General features: G+C 38.7%; 1 protein-coding gene across 2 annotated transcripts in view; it reads left to right on the forward strand.

The window, feature by feature from the left end:
- The window catches only part of LOC126412365 (uncharacterized), a 131,054-nt gene that overhangs the window by 77,771 nt on the left and 29,775 nt on the right, over nucleotides 1-23,508 (forward strand). For both annotated transcript variants that reach the window (XM_050081936.1, XM_050081944.1), the window contains one exon: nucleotides 16,676-16,745. In XM_050081936.1, the coding sequence (XP_049937893.1) occupies nucleotides 16,676-16,745 (70 nt within the window). The remainder of the gene's footprint in view (nucleotides 1-16,675; nucleotides 16,746-23,508) is intronic.

The following is a 23,508-nucleotide window of genomic DNA, read 5'->3' on the forward strand; positions in this document are numbered from 1 at the left end:
GTGAATTGCAAGGAGGTTCTAGGACACAGGGGTATGGAAACTGTTGTTTGGATGGTGTGGGGATAGGTTACTGTAGATTGAGTCCAGGATGATTTCTGAAGTAGAGAATGTGTTGTAAGGATAACTCCCATCTGCACAGTTCAGAAAATCTGATGGTTGAGGTGAGGATTCAGATGGTCCAGGGTGTGAAGCAGCCATTGAAATTAAAGCATGATGTGTTCAGCTTCATTTTTTGCCACAGGGTGGCCCACTTTGCTCTTGGGCACAGTTGATCAGTGGCCATTCATCCTGGTGGATAGATGATTGGTAGTCATACCAGTATAAAACAGAGCTGCTTCACAGGTGGCCCTGCCTCTGATTGTGTAGGATAAGTCTGTACAGGACTGGAATAGGAAGTACTGGGTGCGTGGATTGCACCTGGGTCTTCCACAGGATTTGATCATTTTTGTGAGGGGTTGGGATTGGGAATTTCATAGGAATGGACCAGGATGTTGTGAGGATTGGGTGGGTGATGGAACACCACTTCAGGAGGGTTAGGAAGGATCTTGGGTAGGATGTCCCTTATTTTAGAGCATGATGACGGAGATGGTAAAAGCCCTGACAAAAGATGTCATTCAGTTCAGTTGTTACAGTAAGAGGTGATGAAGGGGGCACTCTTTTGTTGCTGGTTCTTGGGGATTGTTGGAGTTTTGGGAATGTATGGGCATACACTAAGCAGATTCAGAAGGATGTAGGTTGCAGTAGGTACTGGGAGATGAAGAAGCTTGCACATGATAGAGTAGCATGGAGAGCTGGATCAAACCAGTCTCAAGACTGAAGACCACCACCACCACCACCACCACAACAACAACAACAACAACAACAACATGGGCATATGACATGGGAAATCTGGGATAGTGCTTATCTGTGGAGGCATTTGTGAGCCCTTCAACATACTGGGCAAGGGAGTTCTTTTTACTTACTCTGTCCTTGGTTGGCCTTGGCCAGGCTGTATGGGAGGGTGTTCTGGAGTGGAAAGGATGGCATCTGCCGAAATGCAAGTTCTGTTGGTGGTTATTGGGTTTAAGGTGGACAGAGGTGTCGCAATGCAAGTGCTGTTGGTGGTTGTAGGGGTTAAGGTGGACAGACGTGTGGATTGAGCCATCGGAGAAAAGAGGTCATCATTCAGGAAGGTGGCATGCTGCGTAAAGGGAGGACTAAGTGAAGTGAATGGAAGAGATGATATTGAGGTTGTGAAGGAATGAGGGTAGGCTCTCTTGTCCCTGAGTCGAGATCGTGAAGATATCATCAGTGAACATGAACAAGACCGGTGGTTGTGGTTTTGGGAGACTGGGAAGGTTTCCTCTAGATGGCCCATAAACACTTTGTCATAGGAGGGTGTCATGTGGGCGCCCATGGCTGTGCCACAAATTTATTTGTATACCTTCCCTTCAAAGGAGAATTAGTTGTGTGTTAGGATAAAGTTAGTAAGGTGTATGAGGATTGAGGTAGTCGGTTTAGAGTCTGAAGGGTGTTTGGAGATGTAGTATTCAATAGAGGCAAGACCATGGGTGTGAGAGACGTTAGTGTAAGGGGAAGTGGCGTCAGCAGTAATGAATAGGAATCCAGGAGGTAAAGGGATGGGAATGGTGGAAACTTAGTGAAGGAAGTGGTTGATATTTTTGATTGCAGTGCTATATTGTAGGCATTTGATTGGAGTTGTTGGTTAAAGCAGGCTGAAATTTATCAGTAGGAGGGCAGTAACCAGCTTAATGGGGTGTCCAGGATTGTTGTGTTTGTGGATTTTGGGGAGTGCATAAAAGATGAGTGGGTATCACAGAAGAGAGGAGGAAACTGGATTCAGGGGAGAGGGGTCTGGAAAGGGCCTAAGGCTTTAAGCAGAGATTGGAGATTATTTTGGTGTAGGAGCACTCTGGCAGAGTTTATAGGTGGAAGAGTTGGAGAATTGGCAGAGGCCTTCTGCCATGTAGTCACTGTGATTCGTTATAACAGTAGTGGAATCCTTGTCTGCAGGTAGGATGATTAGGTCAGGATCTGTTTTGAGGCTGTGAATGTTGAATGTCACATTCAATATTTCCAGATTTTAAATCTGGTTAAAAAGTATATTGTGAGCAAAAGTCACCAATAGTAAATGAAATTTGTATATTTTTAAATTTTTTGGTGGTGGTAACAATGTATCACTCTCCCCTTCCGACTTGCAACCCCCTCAGTGGTACACACTTGCTGAGAGTGCATAGGTATTACTAAATGTATGTTAAAAGATATTTTCAAGTTTTGAACTCTTCTTACACATTAATACTTCTCTAAAGAATATATTGTTAATATAATTCAACAACAATTTACAATTTTTTAATTTTTTTTAGGATGGACATTAGTAACCCCCCCCCCTCCAAAAAAAAAATTAATGTTGTTCATTTTTTTGTGTTTTATTACATGTACCTTGTTTGTTGCATTGAAAAAGAAGCATTTCAAGTGAAAAACAAAATTTTTACTGTACTACAGTAATTTTAATATAACAGACCATACCATATACATTTGTAATGCTAAGCACTCTTTAGGGCGAAAAATACTGTAGTAAGAAATAATAACACATTGTTGTATTGAAAGAAACAAATTAAACATGAGTACAAAGTACAAATCAGAAAAAAACAACAAATTAATTTGCATGATAAGCAGCAAATCAATCAGTACACAGTTCCACATTACATCTCATGCACTGGTATGTGGTGATGTTTTGCAGTTTATTCGAACACATTGTTGACTTTTTAGTTCCTGTATTTCCACAATCAGGTTGTTCAGTCCACAAAACCATAGTTCATATGCTACAGTAGTGGATTGTGGGGGGCGTCCAGACCTTTTGATGGCATTGCATACTTCTTGTTGTGCCATTGACACAGAAATAAGGCCATTTTCATTTTGTATGGCAGAAGCAATAGTACTTCTTTTATCTTCATCATGGTTCCTTCTTCTTTCCTTCTGAAGAATACAGTTTACTTTCACAGTCCCAGTGGTCCAAAAACTTTGTTCTCTTAGAAAAATTACAGCAGCAATAGACACAATAGAATGATGCATAAAAATTATTAAAGTACTGTCATTACGGCATAGTGTTATTTCTACCTAACAATGAAAAATTAGCATGTGTCCCTGTGATACAAGAAATTTTGCATAAATTTAAATAAATGACCTGTAATTGTTAGTTTATTAATCAACTATTTTTCAGTCTTTGAATGTGAATGAAAACTATTTTAATAGTTACACTTACTCTAAATCCATGGTGTGATTCAGTTGCCAATTGTTCTCCATAATGGACTGCTTCCCACAATTACTGACGCAGGAAGGAAAGAGCAGATGTTCAACAACCCTTAAACAAGCATAACAAGATTATAGAAGTTCATTGTTCTCTAGTCCTGTCATGTGTACCATTAATGTAGCACTGGGTGCTAATAGGTTAAATGTTGGATTCTAAGTTCCAGTGGTTTTTTCCAGAAGAACATCGAGTGGTGTTAACCGCAGTGAGTCAGATCACAGCAAACGTTAATGATGTAGCAAAACCAATACATAGTGGTACTGAAGGAGGAGAAGCAAATGCCAAATCTCAACAAGGCCCTACGGCCAGTTAAGAACACTTATTACATTCTACACAGAATATGTGAGGGAATTAACTCCACTCTTAACAAAGATTTACTGCAGATCCCAAAAAGAAATCTTGCCAGCAGTAGGAAAAATTAAAAGAAGTCACTTCTCTATAAAAGCAGCAGCACAATTTATTCTCAGAACTACCATTCTGTCTCTCTTCCATTTGTACCAGAAGTCTAGAACATATGTAGAGTTCAAACATAAAGACCAATTTCCTACTACATTGCAACTAGAATGGATCCTGAAAAACACCTTGATACAAAACGTAACTCTAATATATTTTGTCCTAAGAGCCATATAGAAAGATAAAAATGTAGTTTCATTTTATTCAGTGTCACACCAATGTTACTTACATATTTAGCCATAAGTAAGACTTGATTAAAAATTCCTAGAAAAGGGTGGAATGCCTTCTACATACCCAGAAATATCATAGGGTCATTGCTGTTCATATAGTATTAATTTTAATCTCAGACATCTTGCAGATGCAGTTTTCTCTGAAGAAGTATTAGCCAATAAAAATTGTAGTGTCCAACCAGATGGGAGAAAGCTAAATAGTGGCAGCTAAGATTAAGATGTTAATGTAGAGAAATGTGAAGTTCTGCAACCCAAAATTTAATATCCTTTAACTACATAATTCAGTCAATGTTGGGGGTCATGCTTACAAACATCTGGGAATAACAGAACAGTGAAATTATGTGGAACTGTACGAGGAATGTTAAGTAAGTAATGCATCACCCCATTTTTTTCTGAAAACAGGTTGGTTTTATTCAGGATTCCTGTACACCATATTATTCCCAACTCATTTGGCTACAAAACCCTATTTTTAAACACAATCTCCATTCAATGGGCTCTTCTGTCACCTTCCTGGGAGGGCCTGTATACGTAAATGGTACCGTTGTACTGGTTGATATTGAAGCCGTTTGCTTTCTGCATCAGTAACCTCCCCATCATCCATGTACTGCTTCCTGTAGAATACATCCTCCATTGGACCAAACAGATGGAAGTTGGAAGGCATGAGACCTGGCTGTAGGGTGGATGGGAAAAAACACACCAACGAAGTTTTGCGAGCTCTTCTCTGGTGTGCAGACATGTGAGGCCTTGCATTTTCATGGAAAAGGAGACTTTTGTTTGCATTTTTGTCAAGGCGAATGTGCTGAAGTTGTTTCTTCGGTTTCATGAGGGTCGCGCAATACACTTCAGAGTTGATAGTTGCACTGTGAGGGAGGACGTCAAACAGTATAACCCCTTTATTCAGAAGACTGTCACCATGACTTTAATGTCTGACGTTGCAGCTGTGAACTTTTTCTTCAGAGAGGAGGTGGTGCGGTGTTACCACTCCATATATTGCCGTTTTGTCTCCGGTTTGGAGTGATGAACCCATGTTTCATTGCCTCTGACAATATTTGACAAAGAATTGTCACGATCAGCCTCATAGTGTGCAAGCAATTCCACACAGATGGTCCTTCTTTGCTCTTTATGGTCTTCTGTTAAGCGGCACATACCCAGTGGGCACATACCTCTAAGTACCCTAACTGGTGGACAAGTATGTCAGCACTACAAACAGAGATGTAAGTTGAGCAGTGATGTATTTGATTGTGGTCAGTTAATCGACTCAAATGCGGGCCCACATGTTCCGACATTGCAGGACTCTCAGCTGCATATAGCTGGCCGGCACTTAGGGTGTTAGACAGGTTTGCGCGACCTTGTTGCTATGATGACAGATGGCTCGCCCAATGCCTCCCCATGTTTTTCTTCATGGCCAGGTCTCCGTAGACATTCTGCAAGCACCTATGAGTATCTGCAGTGCTTTGGTTTTCTGCCAAAAGAAAATAAGTTACAGCTCTGCTTGAAATGCAACTCCGCTGCAGACATAATTTTGAAGGGTACATATATGCTTCCAGCCATTGGAACTTCATGAAACTGTAGGGGCTGAAGCAAGAATATTCCATGATGTCCCACTACGAATTCCACATTTTTTTCAATCGAACTTGGTCGATAATAAAAAAGTGTTGTGTTATTTAGTGAACACCCCTCATAAATGTAAGTAAAATTGCAGCTTCTGTGTATTGGTAAGAAATTGAGATTTTTGGGAAAACTGCAGGAGTTCTTCTAAGAGGAATTATACTGTTTTTCTTACAAAATATTTCATCTTTACTGGAATAATTAAAAACACTTAAAAGTGCAATACTGTTAAGGATATCAGATAACAAAGTTTCACGTACTGTGTGGACACAATGTAGTGTTGTTGTTGTTGTGGTCTTCAGTCCTGAGACTGGTTTGATGCAGCTCTCCATGCTACCCTATCCTGTGCAAGCCTTTTCATCTCCCAGTACCTACTGCAACCTACATCCTTCTGAATCTGCTTTGTGTATTCATCTCTTGGTCTCCCTCTACGATTTTTACCCTCCACGCTCCCCTCCAATACCAAATTGGTGATCCCCCGATGCCTCAGAACATGTCCTACCAACCGATCCCTTCTTCTGGTCAAGTTGCGCCACAAACTTCTCTTCTCCCCAATCCTATTCAATACTTCCTCATTAGTTATGCGATCTACCCATCTAATCTTCAGCATTCTTCTGTAGCACCACATTTCGAAAGCTTCTATTCTCTTCTTGTCCAAACTATTTATCGTCCATGTTTCACTACCATACATGGCTACACTCCATACAAATACTTTCAGAAATGACTTCCTGACACTTAAATCAATACTGGATGTTAACAAATTTCTCTTCTTCAGAAACGCTTTCCTTGCCATTGCCAGCCTACATTTTATATCCTCTCTACTTCGACCATCATCAGTTATTTTGCTCCCCAAATAGCAAAGCTCCTTTCCTAATTTAAGTGCCTCATTTCCTAATCTAATTCCCTCAGCATCACCCGACTTAATTAGACTACATTCCATTATCCTTGTTTTGCTTTTGTTGACGTTCATCTTATATCCTCCTTTCAAGACACTGTCCATTTCATTCAACTGCTCTTCCAAGTCCTTTGCTGTCTCTGACAGAATTACAATGTCATCGGCAAACCTCAAAGTTTTTATTTCTTCTCCATGAATTTTAATACCTACTCCAAATTTTTCTTTTGTTGACTTTACTGCTTGCTCAATATACAGATTGAACAACATCGGGGAGAGGCTACAACCCTGTCTTACTCCCTTCCCAACCACTGCCTCCCTTTCATGTCCCTCGACTCTTATAACTGCCATCTGGTTTCTGTACAAATTGTAAATAGCCTTTCGCTCCCTGTATTTTACCCCTGCCACCTTCAGAATTTGAAAGATAGTATTCCAGTCAACATTGTCAAAAGCTTTCTCTAAGTCTACAAATGCTAGAAACGTAGGTTTGCCTTTCCTTAATCTTTCTTCTAAGATAAGTCGTAAGGTCAGTATTGCCTCACGTGTTCCAGTGTTTCTACGGAATCCAAACTGATCTTCCCCGAGGTTGGCTTCTACTAGTTTTTCCATGTAGTAGGAAGAGTATATGATTTAATTTTTGGCTGATTTGGGAGTATACAGAGCGTAAAATTTTGTACACAGAGCTACCATCTCTTTGCACCATCAGTGCCTCTAACATGGATGGACATGGATTCGAACAGTACTTTGGTGAGTGATAAAGATACGTCATTCCTGCTTCAGCTCTATGCCAGAGTTCAGCACCTGTAGTGGCTCACAAGTGGTGGTGTGGCAGCCTCTTGATAATCTGTATATCCAATGGGTAACGTATTTGGAGAATGTACTGACCAGGACAACAGACAGATATCGTCGTTATTGAGATTTGTCTGAAGAGCATAGCTAACATGCGGTCTTTTGTTATTTTGTTGAAATATAGATCACAGGTGCCTTAAATAAAGAGCACAAGCTCCAGCCTTAAAACACCAGAAATGTAATAACTGCTGCCTAAATTATCACCCGTACGAACTGGAGATGATCCTATTGTGTACCCATTGGCCACCACATACTGTGCCTGTGTGGCAGTGCTGAATGCAATCTGCTAGTTTGCTAAGCAGAATGTGGCTCATCAGAAAGATGACTTGATGTCTCTCCTGTGTCCAGTGTTGTCAAGGGACACTGCTGTCATTACCCATCTCGGTTGCCACCTGAGTGGAAGTTGTGATAATTGTCCCCATGGTGGCAGTTTGTGGTCAAAACTGTTCGTGTAGATATTTATCTTGCTGCAAACAAGCACAATAAGTCTGTACTGTCCTTCAAAGCAGCATGAGCCCATTGAATAGCGCTCTCCCGAGTCTATTGATTACCTGTTTCCATAACAGCCTTGGGATCCTACAAAATGTGGGTGTCAATATCTTGGATCAAGCCACGATCCTAATACTATTGAATTCCGGCACATGCTGGTTTATATTTCTGCTTAATATATTGTCTTCTCACAAAGAAACAACAACCAAATGTGATTTGTGAAAAAGAAATCCAATGTGTTATCTTTCTGTGTATAGAGAATGTAGCTTGTGCTTACTCCCACCTAGTTTGCAGTGAAAAGCTAATCATTTGCATAGCCAAGCAAATGTATACTTTGTGTCAATTTGATATTTGTTACATTCAGGTCTCCTTTGCATTGCAGTGTTAAGGTCAGCAGTGTTTATCATGTTTGGCTCACAAGGAAGATGACCATATACAGACAAAGTGAATTGTTGCATTGTGTTCACAGTGTGAAGTGCATAACAGAAATACTGAAAATTTTTACTGGCTGGCACTGGAAAGGGTTCTTCTAATGTATTGGGAAGAACCTGTGTAGAAATGTCCCAAAAATAGTTTTCAGGATGAAATTTGAGGATATTCTTACGCCACTTGTACACACTTAAATCACTTAAATACAAAATTACAGTAGTGACAATACACACAGAAGCAAGTAAGCTATTCTCATTGTTCCATAGAGAATTAAATGAAATGAAACTTATTTTTTACAGTAAAAAAATCCACCAATGTTCCCTTAGCACTAGTAATTGCACAGTATGAATGTAGAAGTAGATGTCGAAGCAAGATGAGAGTTCTGGTGGTAGTTATTGTGAAAAATTTGTCACCAAAGTATTATTATTTATCATCATCATCATCATCATTATTATTATGATTATTGTCACATATAAACTTTAGACTGTCTTCTCTCAGTGAAAAAGGGGGATGGCAGTTTCAGTTAACTATCACCTTTATACCTCTACAAGTGTCTCGAAGAAATTGTTACTGCTTCAAAATCTGTTACTCTTAAGAAATTAGTCCATGTTTGTGCTGGTAGCTGTTTGTTAGCAGACTGAGAGACTCCAAAATGTAAAATCAATATCAAAACATAACTTTACAGCAGTAAATTTAGTAAGGATGCTGTTTGCTGCAGTGCTATGATGGACTTCAGTTCTAGTGAACTGAATGCTGAGGGGGGGAGAGTCATGTAGCTGACCAAAAAAAAAAAAAAAAAAAAACTGCAAGTTAGTTGAAACAGCAACTACCATTCTGGCTTTTCACATGCTCAAACAATGAGAATTCCCAGTTGGAATATCAACACTAGTAGGAGTAGGATAAATAGCTACTCACTACTCACCGTAAAGATGACTCATTGAGTTGCAGACAGGTACAATGAAAATAGTGTGTACATATTACAGCTTTTGCCCAAAGCCTTTTTCAGCAAAGAAAACATGAACACACATTCACACAAAGCAAGCACGCCTCATATGCCCATGTCTGCCACCACTGGCATTCTGTTCAGAGTTGCCGATGGTAGTGGTTGTGTGTGTGTGTGCGCGTGCGCGTGTGCGTGCGTGCGTGCGTGCGTGCGCGTGCGTGCGTGCGTGCGTGCGAGCGCGCGTGTGTGTGTTCCCTTGCTGAAGAAGGCTTTGGCCAAAAGCTTTCATATGCAAACAGTCTTTTCATTGTGCCTATCTGCAACTCAGTGGGTCACCTTTATGACGTAGCAGTCTATCCTTTTCCTAATATTTTTGAGATACTAATATTGCCAACATAGTAAATGTGATTCATCCAGTTCAGCCTGAGGACATTCAAACCAAATGCATCCTATTTTCCAAAAGTCAGCAGTTTTGCTGCATGTCAGTAGTGAGAAATAGAAAAAGTCAGTTTGCAGGAAATGTAACAAATACTGCATGTGAGAATGACAAATTAATCAGCACAAGTGTGTGTCAGTTACTTGGAATTGTCTTGTCTGGAGAAGGTGTGTCCTGGGAACCCCCATGAAAATAAAATATAGTAGCTGATAGTGAAGTGGTATCACTACACACTGAAGTGAAAATGACTTGCACAGTGCACATTGCATCAAGTCTCTTGAGCTTGCAAAATTTTTAATAGTATTTTTCAAATAACTCTTTCAAAATGGATATCAATGCACAAACTCTGTTAATTTATCAGGGCCAGGGCTTAGGTGGAATAATTCAAACATTTATCTCAGTGAAGGCCTTATGTGTATCGCCAACTGGGACCTGACGTCAGTGGCAGATATATAAAAGTGGATTACGCAACTTTTAAGTAAGACTCTGGATTCATATTTGGGCGAGGTGAGGGGGGGGGGGGGGATGATGAGTGAATGACAATGGGTGAAATCCATGTGTAGCCATCCCAATTTAGGTTTTCCATGATTTCCCTATATTGATTAAGGTGAATGATGGTATGGTGCTTTTGATAAGGCACAGCCAATTTCCTTTCATAATCTGAGTTTGTTCTCCATATCTAAACATCCTCGTCATCATTGAGACATTGTACAGTTATCAAATCATTCTATCACCACCAAGTTAGAACAATTATGTAGATGATGTAATTTTTCCTTTATTAGGTTGTAATTATTAGGCAAAAGTCAGACAACTGATTTAAGCCTCCGAAGAGATCAGTAGGGATGCAACGTAATTTGAAGTTTATGTGCATTTTGTACATATCTGTCATGGTCCCACACATTATTGGCACATGCAGTGTTCAAAACATCTTGTGCAATGCTTCTGTTTCAGCCATGGAGTATCTGATCATTCATGTGGTACAGCTGAACAGCTCCTGCTGGAGGGGTGGCATAGGTATGCAGCCATCTGTTAGGCAACTGGCCATGTTCTGTTCGAAGTGACTATGGTGCAAATGGTTTCATTACAATTAAATCTGACAATACCCAAATGAGTTACGGCACATATAAACTCCAGAAACAGCTTTGTTGTCCCAAATTGCTTGAAGTGAACAGTTTAAGCTGTATTGAGGAAAATTAGAGTGGTATGTTTTTTTTTTTTTTTCTTAAGATAGTACATTTTGTTCCTCCGGCAATGCTTCAGGGTCCATCTCTCTTTGACTACCCTGATGGTAAGGCTCACAAGTGGAGACCAATCTTATTCACAATAGCTTATTTTGTCAACATTTCCAGCCTAAGATTAATTTTTTATTGTCTCCTACCACATAGCTTTCCACATGGGTCACGAGTTCAATAAGATGGAAAGAGCCTGGTATGAAGGAAGACTGATTACTTTATCTTCTTCACTGTAGCCAGTTTGTTGAGATGGAAATATCCCCCGCCCCCTGCCTCCACCCCCCCCCCCCCCTGCCTCCACCCCCCCCCCCTCCCCCCCCCAATAAGGTCTTAGAAGTTCCGCCGTTAATTCTGTCTTATTCATGTGAGGTTCAGTTTGTTTTCATGGCATATTTCTCTGATGCAGGTTACCTCCAGGCTTTTGTCAGTGTATGATGTGTCTTGTCCTGCCGAACCACTTGATCGTGTTTAGAATGAAATTTTCCTCATGGCACACAGATAGTGTAATCTCCAGGCCATTGAGTCACTTATCTCTATGATAAACTGCTGGGACGAAAACCTTTCGTGAAACCGAACTCAAGATAGTTCCGAAAGGGCGACTTACTCTCATTAAATAATTCAATTTCTTTGAGGTTGAAAAGAAACTTGTTGAACATTGCAACTCCTTTTGTTGATGATGACAATATGAATGTTTGGATATTACACGGTGCTAGAATGTGTCTATCATTGTTATCTATTTGTCATAGCTTCTGTTCTTGCCTGTAGTTTCCAAGAAGGAATGACCTATGGTGCTCATCAAGCTCACCTTACTTCACAACAAGAGCAGAGGAACACAGAAGCAGTGAATGCTCACCAGTTCATGCTAGTGTTTAACGATGCCACACGTGCTGAGCTGTTGGGGCACATGAGGGGAAAGAGGCTCGCTGTTGATGTTACCTGTGAAACATCATCATGTTCTCGCCACTGGGCCAAACTGTCAAAAGTCTCAAGCTATTTTAGTCACACAATTCTTAGTCACACAGTTTGTGTTCTTTAATCAACCTTCATAGATCGCAGGTTCCTGATACCGAAAGTACTCAAAATCTTTGAAAAACTTCTGAAATTTTGTCAGTGGTGTTTAGCATCATCCTGCATAAGGAATGATTATCGGCAGTTTCTCATTCATAAAACACATTTTGATGTCGGTTTCCAGTGAGACAATCATGTTACACCTCGTGTAAGGAGGAGAAACATCTACCAGAATGTATCAGGATTCGATAGTGGCAGGATTGTGCCTTATGGAGACTGTGGTTTACTGTGCCTCGACATTGTCTCGTATTGATTGGTATTACATGACTATCATGTGAGTATGGAATCAGTGATTCAGGAGGTGTGTATTAAATGCCATGTGGGATCTCAACTGTCCCTTGTGACTAAAGCTTGAGAGCACAGAGGTATTGTTCACTCAGATCTGCAGGATCATAAAACCACATTATGTACTTTTAAGTCAGGAAATGGGCTCATTTGTCACATGTCAGTTTCCTGTTTGGGCAGTGCAAAGACATTTGGAGTGCCAAGGACCATCAGCGCTACCGTAGGTGCAGCAGCAGAGAGGCACGCTGACTTTGGTGTACCCAGTGACAACATTGGACACAGGGTAGCACCAAGTTATCTTTTCATATGATTTCTGGTTTTGCACATGAATGCTTATGAATTGTGTTTATCATTATCATATTAACCCAGCACGTAGCACAATCATGTGGGTGTGCCATTGGGTGCACGATACAGTAACTGCTGGCTCACAGAGCTAGTAATTAGGAGTGCACCTGTTATATTTTTGATGTACTAACTTCTCAGGTGTGCTCTATATTCTCAGTCTCTATCATGTTATCCTTCAACATATAGTGCATGACTGCATGTAGCCTGAGAACTAATTTAGTACAGAAGGTGTTTGAGTATTGCCTTGGACGGTATGTTCTGATCTCTCAACTATTGAAGACATCTAATTGTAGGTTATGAAGAGATTGGTGCATTACCACTCGCCAGCGAATACAATTCATGAAGTGTGTCATAGAGCTGAAGCAGTGTGGATGATATTTCTGTATATGTCATCCACATTCGACTTGATGCTCAGCTGTGTTAGAGCCATTGTTGCTGCTAGAGAAGGCAGCTCTATTTAGTAAACCTAGCATCCTGTACCCACCTGAATCATCAACAAATTTAATTTAAGTGTATTCTTCCTGCTATACTTCACATGCACAATAAGTAAAATTTTGTTATGTCTGACTCCATAAGGAAACAGGTGTGTCCAGTGAACGTGGTAAAGAGTACAGCAATCAGTTGCAAATAATATTTATTGCCAGTCTAGATTTCAGTCACTGGGTGGCCTTCTTAAAGTACTAAAAGGCTTATAAAAACCATTTACTATATGATATGTGATCCTTACTATATGTACTGTTATATAAGTGTTACATGTGAGTCAGTGATAAAGTACATATCAGCAAATGTAAGTTCAAACATTGCAACAACTTATATACTGTATACACATAGTCTCACCTGGACTATTCATGTCAAAGGTTGAGTTCACCCTGAGGCTGCTGTTCACAATTATTATACAACTGGCTTCAGTGTACATCATGCCAGTCTACAGCATCATCTACATGTGTGATGCATAGACGAAGTATATTAAATTTATTTTAAAATTTGTATGTTATATCATTTTCTTTATTATTTTGTGCTTTTACAAAACTTGTGACTTGTGCAAGTAAAACAAAAAACGTGGTTGTAACTAAAAACAGTGTCAAATGTTTTATAGTTCTACAATGGTGAATCAAATACAGATGGTATTTTAATTTAAGAAAAAATCGTTTATTGAAAGACAAAAGACAGTTGGTTTATTTTTCCACATAGTTTTGGCTTTAGAAATACAGTTTTCCCAGTGAGTAGCTGGTTGCACCAGGACACAGTTGCGCATGAATTCCTCCATCCCCTCGCCATATTGAAGTTGGTGCCCTCCTAAAGTTACTTTAAGCACTCCAAACAAATGGAAATCACAGAGCAATAGGTCCAGTGCATTTCCTGTATAAAATTTGATTGATAGGACATCTGCAATGGAGTATTGTGGAATCAGATAATAAATCAACTCAGCTGTAAAAGATTTATTTGTTAATCATAACCAATTTCGGGTGACTACCAAGTCCATCTTCAGGTGAACAAGAACAGTGAGGTGCGTGGCCGCCCCACACGGGACACAAGGCTGCTGGCTGGTCGCAGCTGCATGTGAAAGTGAGATCCAGTATCAACTGAAGTTGTCTTTTATCTAATTCCATTTCCTGTAGTTTGGAGACTGTTGGAGCTGCATCATGGGCCCTGGCATTGTTGTGGTAGAGGATGGCCTGTAAAATTGGTTGGTCTTGTATTCTGTGGTGATATGCATCCCTAACCTTGTTGAGCAGTTCACAGGTATTGATTGTGCATTGATCAAGCAAAAAATCAGTGAGCAAAATGAGTCATTTGTTGAAAAAAAGACTGTTGAAAGATCATTGCCAGTTGATGGTCGAAGATCGTTGCCAGCTGACAGTTGAGTTTTATCTGTAACTGGAGCCCCCTCCTCTTTCCTCTGCCAGTCCTTACTAGGTTGTTTGGATTTGGGACTGTAATGGTGGACCCATGTCTCATCGCAGGTGACGATCCGACTCAAAAATGCATCACTTTCTTAAGCAAACCTTGCTGTAGGCCTCTGACATATTTCCAAAAGTCTCATTCTGATTGTTGGTCAAGAGCAGGGAGAGCCATCTGGAACACACTTTATGGAAATGTAGGTCATTTGTAATGATTGCTCCCGTAACTTATTCTGACGTGCTCTGCAATTTCTGATGATGATCTCACTCGTCAATTACCTTCAAGAATGTCTCGAACCGCACCAGTGTCGCAGTCTGTAATGCTGGTCTGAGGAAGGCAATAACATTGCTGATTTTCTACACATTCTCATCCTTCCTTGAATGTTTTAAGCCAGGAAAACAAACTGGTCGGTGACAGTGTTTGGTCACTGAACTATGCGTTGTGCAGTGGAGGGTTCATCTGTTGCCCCGACATGATGAGCATTACTGACAAAGCAGTTGGAAGAAGTATGTAATGTCTGGCTCTCCTAACTCTCAGTGGGCCCAACCAACAATACTAGAAGCAAGAGTATGGTCCTGCCGACTGTTTATATTTTAGTCATCCTTGTACGTATGTGGTTGTAACTGTGTGAACTAACCAGTGGCATCAGTTATTGCTGCACACTTTACATATAGGTTAAAAACAGAGTAACTCTTATCCATATGACCCACACTTATAAATTTATTAAAGCAATGTTAAATTCTAAGTACAGTTCAAGGAATTAGGACAGACAAAAATGGTGTTATGTTTTAACAGCAGTGGGATATCAAACGGCCCCAAAATCTTTCTGATAGTAAAACATTTCAGACTCCTCCAATAGATCCATAAGCCTATCCTTCTCACATGGACTGAGCATCTTCACGTGTGAGGACATAACTGGTACACTATGCCCATTTTCGTTGAGGTGGGCCATGAAATTACATTTTTCTGCACATTGTTTTGATCTACCTGGCTTCCGGTTTGGCTACCAGTTTGTCCCACATAGCAGGCAAGCAGCAGTAATCGAAACAACCTTGAGAGCTTGTGGATGGGTCTATGACTATGTTGCAGAAGTTCTGTTGGGAAGACCTGACATGCCCTCCGTACAGTCCCAGTTTGTCCCCCTGTGATTTCAATATTTTGGGAGCCCAGAAGAAAGACATTCATCATTGTTGATTTGTTTGGACAAATCATGGTTCCATAGGCAACCAAAAACATTTTCCCCATGAGAGCATTGACATTCTTGTTTCACAGTAGCATAAATGTATAAACAGTTGTGATGGTAACTTTTGAAACAACTTACTTTTTGTCTACCTGTCTGCTTGTCATTTGACAACCCTGTATAGTAAAATTTTCATTGTTCTAGAATTTATTGAAGCAACAACAAATGAAACAATTTTGAATGATGTATACATAGAGAAACAGGCACAACTGAGACAATTCAAACACATTTCAATGACGGTGAAGCGATGAATTTTGATTGTAGTAATTATAACTGATAAACATTAAATGGTGTTTAGAATACACACTGTTGTAATCTATTGTGTGAAGACTCTGATGAGTCTTTACTGACTTCAAATAACTATACCTGGAGAATGATTTTAACAGAGGTTGGAAGTGGAGTAAGTAAAGGGCAGAAGTGAAGAAAAGAAGTTGTAGAAAAGAAATAAGCATTCTGCACAAAAGAGAGCTGATCACAGGAATAATTTTGATGGGGGACGAGATCAAAATGTAAGTTATAAGAAAACAGGAGGAAAGGAAATGAAAAGTGAAGTGAAATTTATATGTAAAATGATTGTTTAATAAAAACAATGATAACAGTAAAAATTCGCTTTAAACAGTTAGGTAGTGAAAAGTTGTAGGTAAAGCTGTTTATCAAAAGGCATGCTTTTGCTTTAGTATTTAACTGGCTTGTGCAATTGCCGTGATATAAATTTCCCATGAATATATATGAGATTTTCTTTACGTTACACAGCACTTAACTCCCAAACAATTTTACTATTGCGTATACTGGGAACTAATTGTTGCCTTATGTTTCAAAGACACCAGACAAACCTGAAAATTATCATACAACCTAGATATAAATGTTAGTAATCTTTTTCTTTGTAACCTCATACATCTTATTTTCTCTACAAAATAATAATGATGATGATGGTGATGATTGATTTTTTTTTTTTTTTGTCTGGTAGGTGAAGGGGCTGTCTGCAATGACCAAGGAGGCACTCGGTTTGTCATCTACAGGGAACAAAGCTGTTACCGGTAATATATCATGTGTTAAGCTTTTGGATTCTGTAAAATAGTCACATATCATGCAAGAGCGTGAAACCTCTTTTAGTGGAATTTAAATTAATTTTTACTTTAATTGAGCAAAACAGACTGCCACCTGTTAACAAGAATTGTGATGTTCGTTTGTTCATGCAAAAGTTGTTATTCTATGAAGTGGCAGTCCACAAAAACACTATTATTTCATATGTGGTGATTATAACCACTCAGAACCATTTTCAGCGCACGTGTGTGTGTGTGTGTGTGTGTGTGTGGAGGGGGGGGGGGGGGGGGGAAGGGGCCATGTGTGTAGTGTAAACAATGAAAGTTACATATAAAATGAGTATGCATTTTAGTTGCACTCAAGGATCTTTATAGGTGTCTGGACTTCTGAGAGTAATGTATACAATTTTCGTTCCATAGATCAAAAATGAAGAGATCCTCAAGGATGTGGAACATGTCACATTAAAAACAGTCATCACAGTTAATAAACATATTTTATAGGGTCACTAACAGTCACAATTCTTTATCAACTTGCTTTGATTATTTTAATACTACAATCTGTTTTGAAGTGCAGCTTTATTGTCAGGCCAAAATAACAGCACAAAGATATTTAATGTATTGTTGTAATTGTACATATGCCAAGACTACATTTATTTGTGTTAAATGTTTTTGTGTTACAGTATTGCAATAATTAAAGTAAGATAACAGAGGATTATGACTGATATTGGTCTCTATGAAACCTGTTCAAGCAATCATTCTAGAGTAACAAGGAATATGGCTTCGAATTTGTAGTGCCACTGTCAGTGAAAAGCTTTGGGAACATACTGGCTATTTGATGACTGGCTTAAGAAATTTGGACAGTGAATTTTTAATGACGCTTATCATCACATACCTTTGGTACGATGTCATACTGAAAAGTAATGCCTCTGAATTTTTTATTCTGTTCTCAATATTGTTTGAGGTATTACTCGTCATGCATATTACTCTGTTGACATTTCCCGTTTCTCTGACGCGAGTTACGACCCTGTGCCATTGCAGGGTTCTGAATTGTTGCGTGTAACAGGGCAGAATGTAACATAACTATCAGTGCATGAAAAACTGCATGCTGTAATAACCATCCACATATGGAGCAGTCTCTCCCTCAGCATGACAATGCCAGACCACACACAAGTGCTGTGACATCTGCAAAATTCGATGCCTTGGGTTCACTGTCTTCCATCATCCTCCACACAGTCTAATTTTCATCTGTTTCTAAAACTTAAAGAACACCTATGGGGATTTCACTTTGATAGTGGTGAAGTGATGTAGGCAGAGACGAGGTTGTGGGTCTGTCAGCAAAGTCAAACATTCTGCAGTGAGAGTATCAGCAGACTGGTCTCTCATTGGGAGAAATGTGTCCATTGTCTGGGTGACTATGTGTATAAATAAAAATGTAGGCATAAGAATAAAGGTGTAGAATATTAATATAATAAAATAAAATATGTTTTATTTAAAAAAAAAAAAACTTGAAGAATTTTCATATAAAAATTCAGAGGCATTGGTTTTCAGCATGATCTTGTTTTTTTTGTTAGAACATATTCAGGACAAGTCTGTGTGAATACTACAGATACTTGTGTATTGGAGCTGGACATCTTTCATGAAGGTTAGGAACTGCTTCATATAATACTCAGCTGTGCTTATTTTCTTTTTTGACTATCAATTTTGCTAAGTTCCTGACCACCTGTGGACCATAACACACGTTGATGTTTACATTGCCAGATAGAAAACATATCTGTTGCATCATATGTTATACCTCAAATGAAAATTTCAAGAATTATTAATTATTGTAATAAAATATTATATAGAGTAGTCTTGATCATGTAAAAAACATTAATAAGTAGTGAATGATTTTGACCCAATGTGGATCTTCTTCAGATTACTCTCTGTAATTTAAGAGTACAACTGAATAGAGGGAAACACATAATATAACAAACATTAAGTTAAAAATAAATTATACAGTGTTATACTGAGTGCTGACATATGGAGAAAATGGCACAGAGCAGGGATTGTGGATACCACTGACTATCAATTGCGGACTGTGTGGTAGTGTCATATTGTTAAATAGCAGATGCCCCGTCACTTGCCTGTCACCCTGTGATGATGTACATAATGTCAAAACAGGTCACTGCTTAGGAATGAAAGTATTTTTATGCAATCAAGACCATTCTGTATAATAATTCGTTACTGTTTTTTGTGATTCCTGCTATGACCAATGTGTTTACAGAGATTAATTATTGCATTTGTGGAAAGCACAGTTGAATACTTTGTTTGTGGGCCAAAGATGGTCAGAATGTGACCAAATCAGTAGTTAAAAAAAATTGCAGTTGTTTATTGAATGAAGCAGTTCTTAGCTTATATTACAAATAGTTCATTGGAAACACTTACAGGGAAATAGTCAGACTTGTCCAGTGCTGAATTAAATTTCTGAATCCTCAGAGGGGGTAAAAACCTACAATTTATTTGTATTAAAAGACAGAAAAGTGATACATCAGTGACTTTATTAGTAAAAGCAGGTAATGATATTAGATTTGGTCTATATCTGGGTTATTTGTAAAAGGTATTTTGGTGTTCCTTTTAGGTGTAATGGCAGCCAATCTCTCAATTTTTTCAGAATGTCTTTAGAGTGTCAACGTGTACAATATTATTGAAATGGTGCCACACATGAATATTAAGAGCCACAGAAATAAGTAATAGTCTTATGTGGTCAGATTTTAAAATAAATTTCAAGAAGGCATGACTTTCATTGTTATGCATGAATCTGTAATCTCACATGTTCACTTCCATATTCGGTGTTAAAAGAGGTTAAGGCAAAATGTGGAATTCTATTGGAGTTTCAGAGTTGAAATGATCTTGAGATTACATAGTATTTATCATCTCCAGCAAATATAATCTGTGTTTGGCAGTGAGGGTGAAAATGGCAGAGGTGATGAAAGCAAGGGAGAGTGGAAATGAAATCACTTGTATTGAAAATGTGCCATGTATTTGTGAATCTGCTTCTGTAAATAGTGTTCATTATAAACTTCCTGATTGTTTGCAAATGTGATGGAAAGAAGATTTCTGTAAGAAAAATGAGTGATTTATAGTAAAAAAACAAACTGGGATGCATAAGTTGTAAGAAAGTTGGGATGTTGGGGCCACAAAGAAGTAATCAGGGAATGAATATTTTGCTACAGTGATTAACAGTTTCCTTATCATGCTTAGGAGAAAGTAAAACAGACCAGATGACATCTGTGAAAGAAAATATGTAAACGCAAAGAAATGTTTTCAGAACTGCCTACAAAGTTGCCAGAAGGAATCAACCATTAAATGATTTTGAGTCTGAAACTGATGTTCACAAATTGAAAGTGGTGGATGTAGGGTGTATTCTTCATTCCAGGTTTGCATGTGTCAGCATACTAAGTCACATTGTTGCAAAAATGAAAGCCAGAGCCATCAAAAATATAATTGGGTCACATAGCAAAATTTCCTTGATACCTGATGAAAGTTCAAAAATCGACCAATTGTCTTAATTGATTATGTATATTTGAACAATGTTACCTGATGTGACTAAATCAACTAATATTTTTCTTGATTTGTTTGAAATAGAATGCACATGCACAACAGGTGAAGGTATGTTCAGAGCAGCAAGAATAATTTGTAGGCAAGAGGCAACACTGGAAGGAAAATGTATGAAGTTCTTCTAAAGAAAATCACCAGTATTGACTTTATTGGATTTGGTTTTAATGTCATATTGATAACAAAAATAAAATAAAAATAAAAAACACTACTCAGAGTGCTTGAAGATAGAAAGGTAAATAGAGGTCCATATTATAATGAAGCCCTCAAAGCAAAGGATTAATTATGGTTCAGAGGGATTTCTCTTCAGAAAGGATATGAAATGAGATGTACTGCTGGGCCTAGTTCCATCGACCTAACACCCTACTTCATTTTGTGAAAGGTTATGCAAGTGAATGGAAGACAGACTTTTAAGTGATGAAGATGAAATAGTTTATGCACCGAAGTTACATTGTACAACAGTTATTAGTGTCAAATGTTCCTCTGCCACTGCTTCTATGTTTGCTCCAAATTCTATCTTGCTGTAGTGCTAAATTGCTGCTGTGATACTCTGTTTAATTTTTAAAATAAACTTTTTGAGATGGAAAATGCAGTGTCCGTAGTAACTGGCTTGAAGAGTCAGATGGTTTAAAAAGTAAAGTCTCTGGACAGGGAAAAAAGTTAGTGAAAGTGAAGTATCTTGCAGTTTGTGTTCTTGCTGTATTAATTGTGACACTAATGGTATTCAGGCAATTTTTAACCAGTGATTGTAACTTAGGAATTAAATGTGCACCACATCAGTTAAATTTATAACTTACAGATCAGAGACAATCTTGTTAAATGTGCCAACAACATGTGTGTTACGTACCAAGGATATTTCCACCATCACTGCTTTGATTTGGGCAATGAAATAAGTGATTTCTAATTAATCTTTGAAATTGCCAAATGATTTTGGTAATGTTTTCGAGATGATGTGCCCTGATAGTGTTCCTGAGCATTTTTCACTTTTGTCTAAGAAAACGGGATAATTAATAACTAATGGGCTGGGGGACATATGTTAGAAGAAGTATGTTCATCATATTACACATTGAGTTTTGATGAAACTACTAGATTTAAGGATAAAGAAGAATTGCAGGCAACCATTACATTTTGGTCAGAGTGTAACATAACAATGTGTCACCTAAGAACTTTCAATCCCAAAGAAAGCAGGTGTTGACAGATGTGAAAATTACCGAACTATCGGTTTAATAAGTCACAGCTGCAAAATACTAACACGAATTCTTTACAGACGAATGGAAAATCTAGTAGAAGCCAACCTCGGGGAAGATCAGTTTGGATTCCGTAGAAACACTGGAACACGTGAGGCAATACTGACCTTACGACTTATCTTAGAAGAAAGATTAAGGAATGGCAAACCTACGTTTCTAGCATTTGTAGACTTAGAGAAAGCTTTTGACAATGTTGACTGGAATACTCTCTTTCAAATTCTAAAGGTGGCAGGGGTAAAATACAGGGAGCGAAAGGCTATTTACAATTTGTACAGAAACCAGATGGCAGTTATAAGAGTCGAGGGACATGAAGGGGAAGCAGTGGTTGGGAAGGGAGTAAGACAGGGTTGTAGCCTCTCCCCGATGTTGTTCAATCTGTATATTGAGCAAGCAGTAAAGTCAACAAAAGAAAAATTCGGAGTAGGTATTAAAATTCATGGAGAAGAAATAAAAACTTTGAGGTTCGCCGATGACATTGTAATTCTGTCAGAAACAGCAAAGGACTTGGAAGAGCAGTTGAATGGAATGGACAGTGTCTTGAGAGGAGGATATAAGATGAACATCAACAAAAGCAAAACAAGGATAATGGAATGTAGTCGAATTAAGTCGGGTGATGCTGAGGGAATTAGATTAGGAAATGAGACACTTAAAGTAGTAAGGGAGTTTTGCTATTTGGGAGCAAAATAACTGATGATGGTCAAAGTAGAGAGGATATAAAATGTAGACTGGCAATGGCAAGGAAAGCGTTTCTGAAGAAGAGAAATTTGTTAACACCAAGTATAGATTTAAGTGTCAGGAAGTCATTTCTGGAAGTATTTGTATGGAGTGTAGCCATGTATGGAAGTGAAACATGGACGATAAATAGTTTGGACAAGAAGAGAATAGAAGCTTTCGAAATGTGGTGCTACAGAAGAATGCTGAAGATTAGATGGGTAGATCACATAACTAATGAGGAAGTATTGAATAGGATTGGGGAGGAGAGAAGTTTGTGGCACAACTTGACCAGAAGAAGTGATAGGTTGGTAGGACATGTTCTGAGGCATCAAGGGATCACCAATTTAGTATTGGAGGGCAGCGTGGAGGGTAAAAATCGTAGAGGGAGACCAAGAGATGAATACACTAAGCAGATTCAGAAGGATGTAGGCTGCAGTAGGTACTGGGAGATGAAAAAGCTTGCACAGGATAGAGTAGCATGGAGAGCTGCATCAAACCTGTCTCAGGACTGAAGACCACAACAACAACAACAACAACAACAACTACTACTACTACTACTACTACTACTACTTTCTTCATAGGCAGAGCAGATAGTGAAACATTACATCAGAAATTATGTGAAGCACTTTTTGAAACCAATTTGTTTCTAAATAAATGCCTTATGCTGATATCAGACACACCTGACGTCAAGAAGAAAAGTGTTTAGTCTTTTAGATAGTGATGTCCAGGAGATTCGAGGCATTAAAAACATCAGAACTTACAACATTCATACCATGCATAATACCTATGTAAGAGCTTTGGAATGTTTAGGTGAAGAAGTATGCAAATATGTACTGTTATTGTGATGTTTCACATGTTTACAGGGAAGAATTTGAAGTGTAACATTCCGCATCACAGGTGTTTGAAGCATATAGCCACAAGGTGACCTATTTTAAGACCTTCAGCTAACAGGCTTTTGGAACTGTGGGGTGATATTCAGTATTACATTATTACACATACATCTCAAAAACCGAATTCTGCTACTGTTCAGCCCAAATCCTATAATGCCATTGTGAATGCTTTTAAAAACGTGCAATGAAAGCAGAATTTCATTCCATAATTTCATCTGCAGAACTATTCAGTAAGTCCATGCAACTGTTTCAGAATCAGACACCTTTGATTCATAACTTACCTACAGAAATAAAAACAAACTTCTTGGATTG

This window comes from Schistocerca serialis, chromosome 1 (assembly GCF_023864345.2).
Source record: "Schistocerca serialis cubense isolate TAMUIC-IGC-003099 chromosome 1, iqSchSeri2.2, whole genome shotgun sequence".
NCBI lineage: Eukaryota > Metazoa > Arthropoda > Insecta > Orthoptera > Acrididae > Schistocerca > Schistocerca serialis.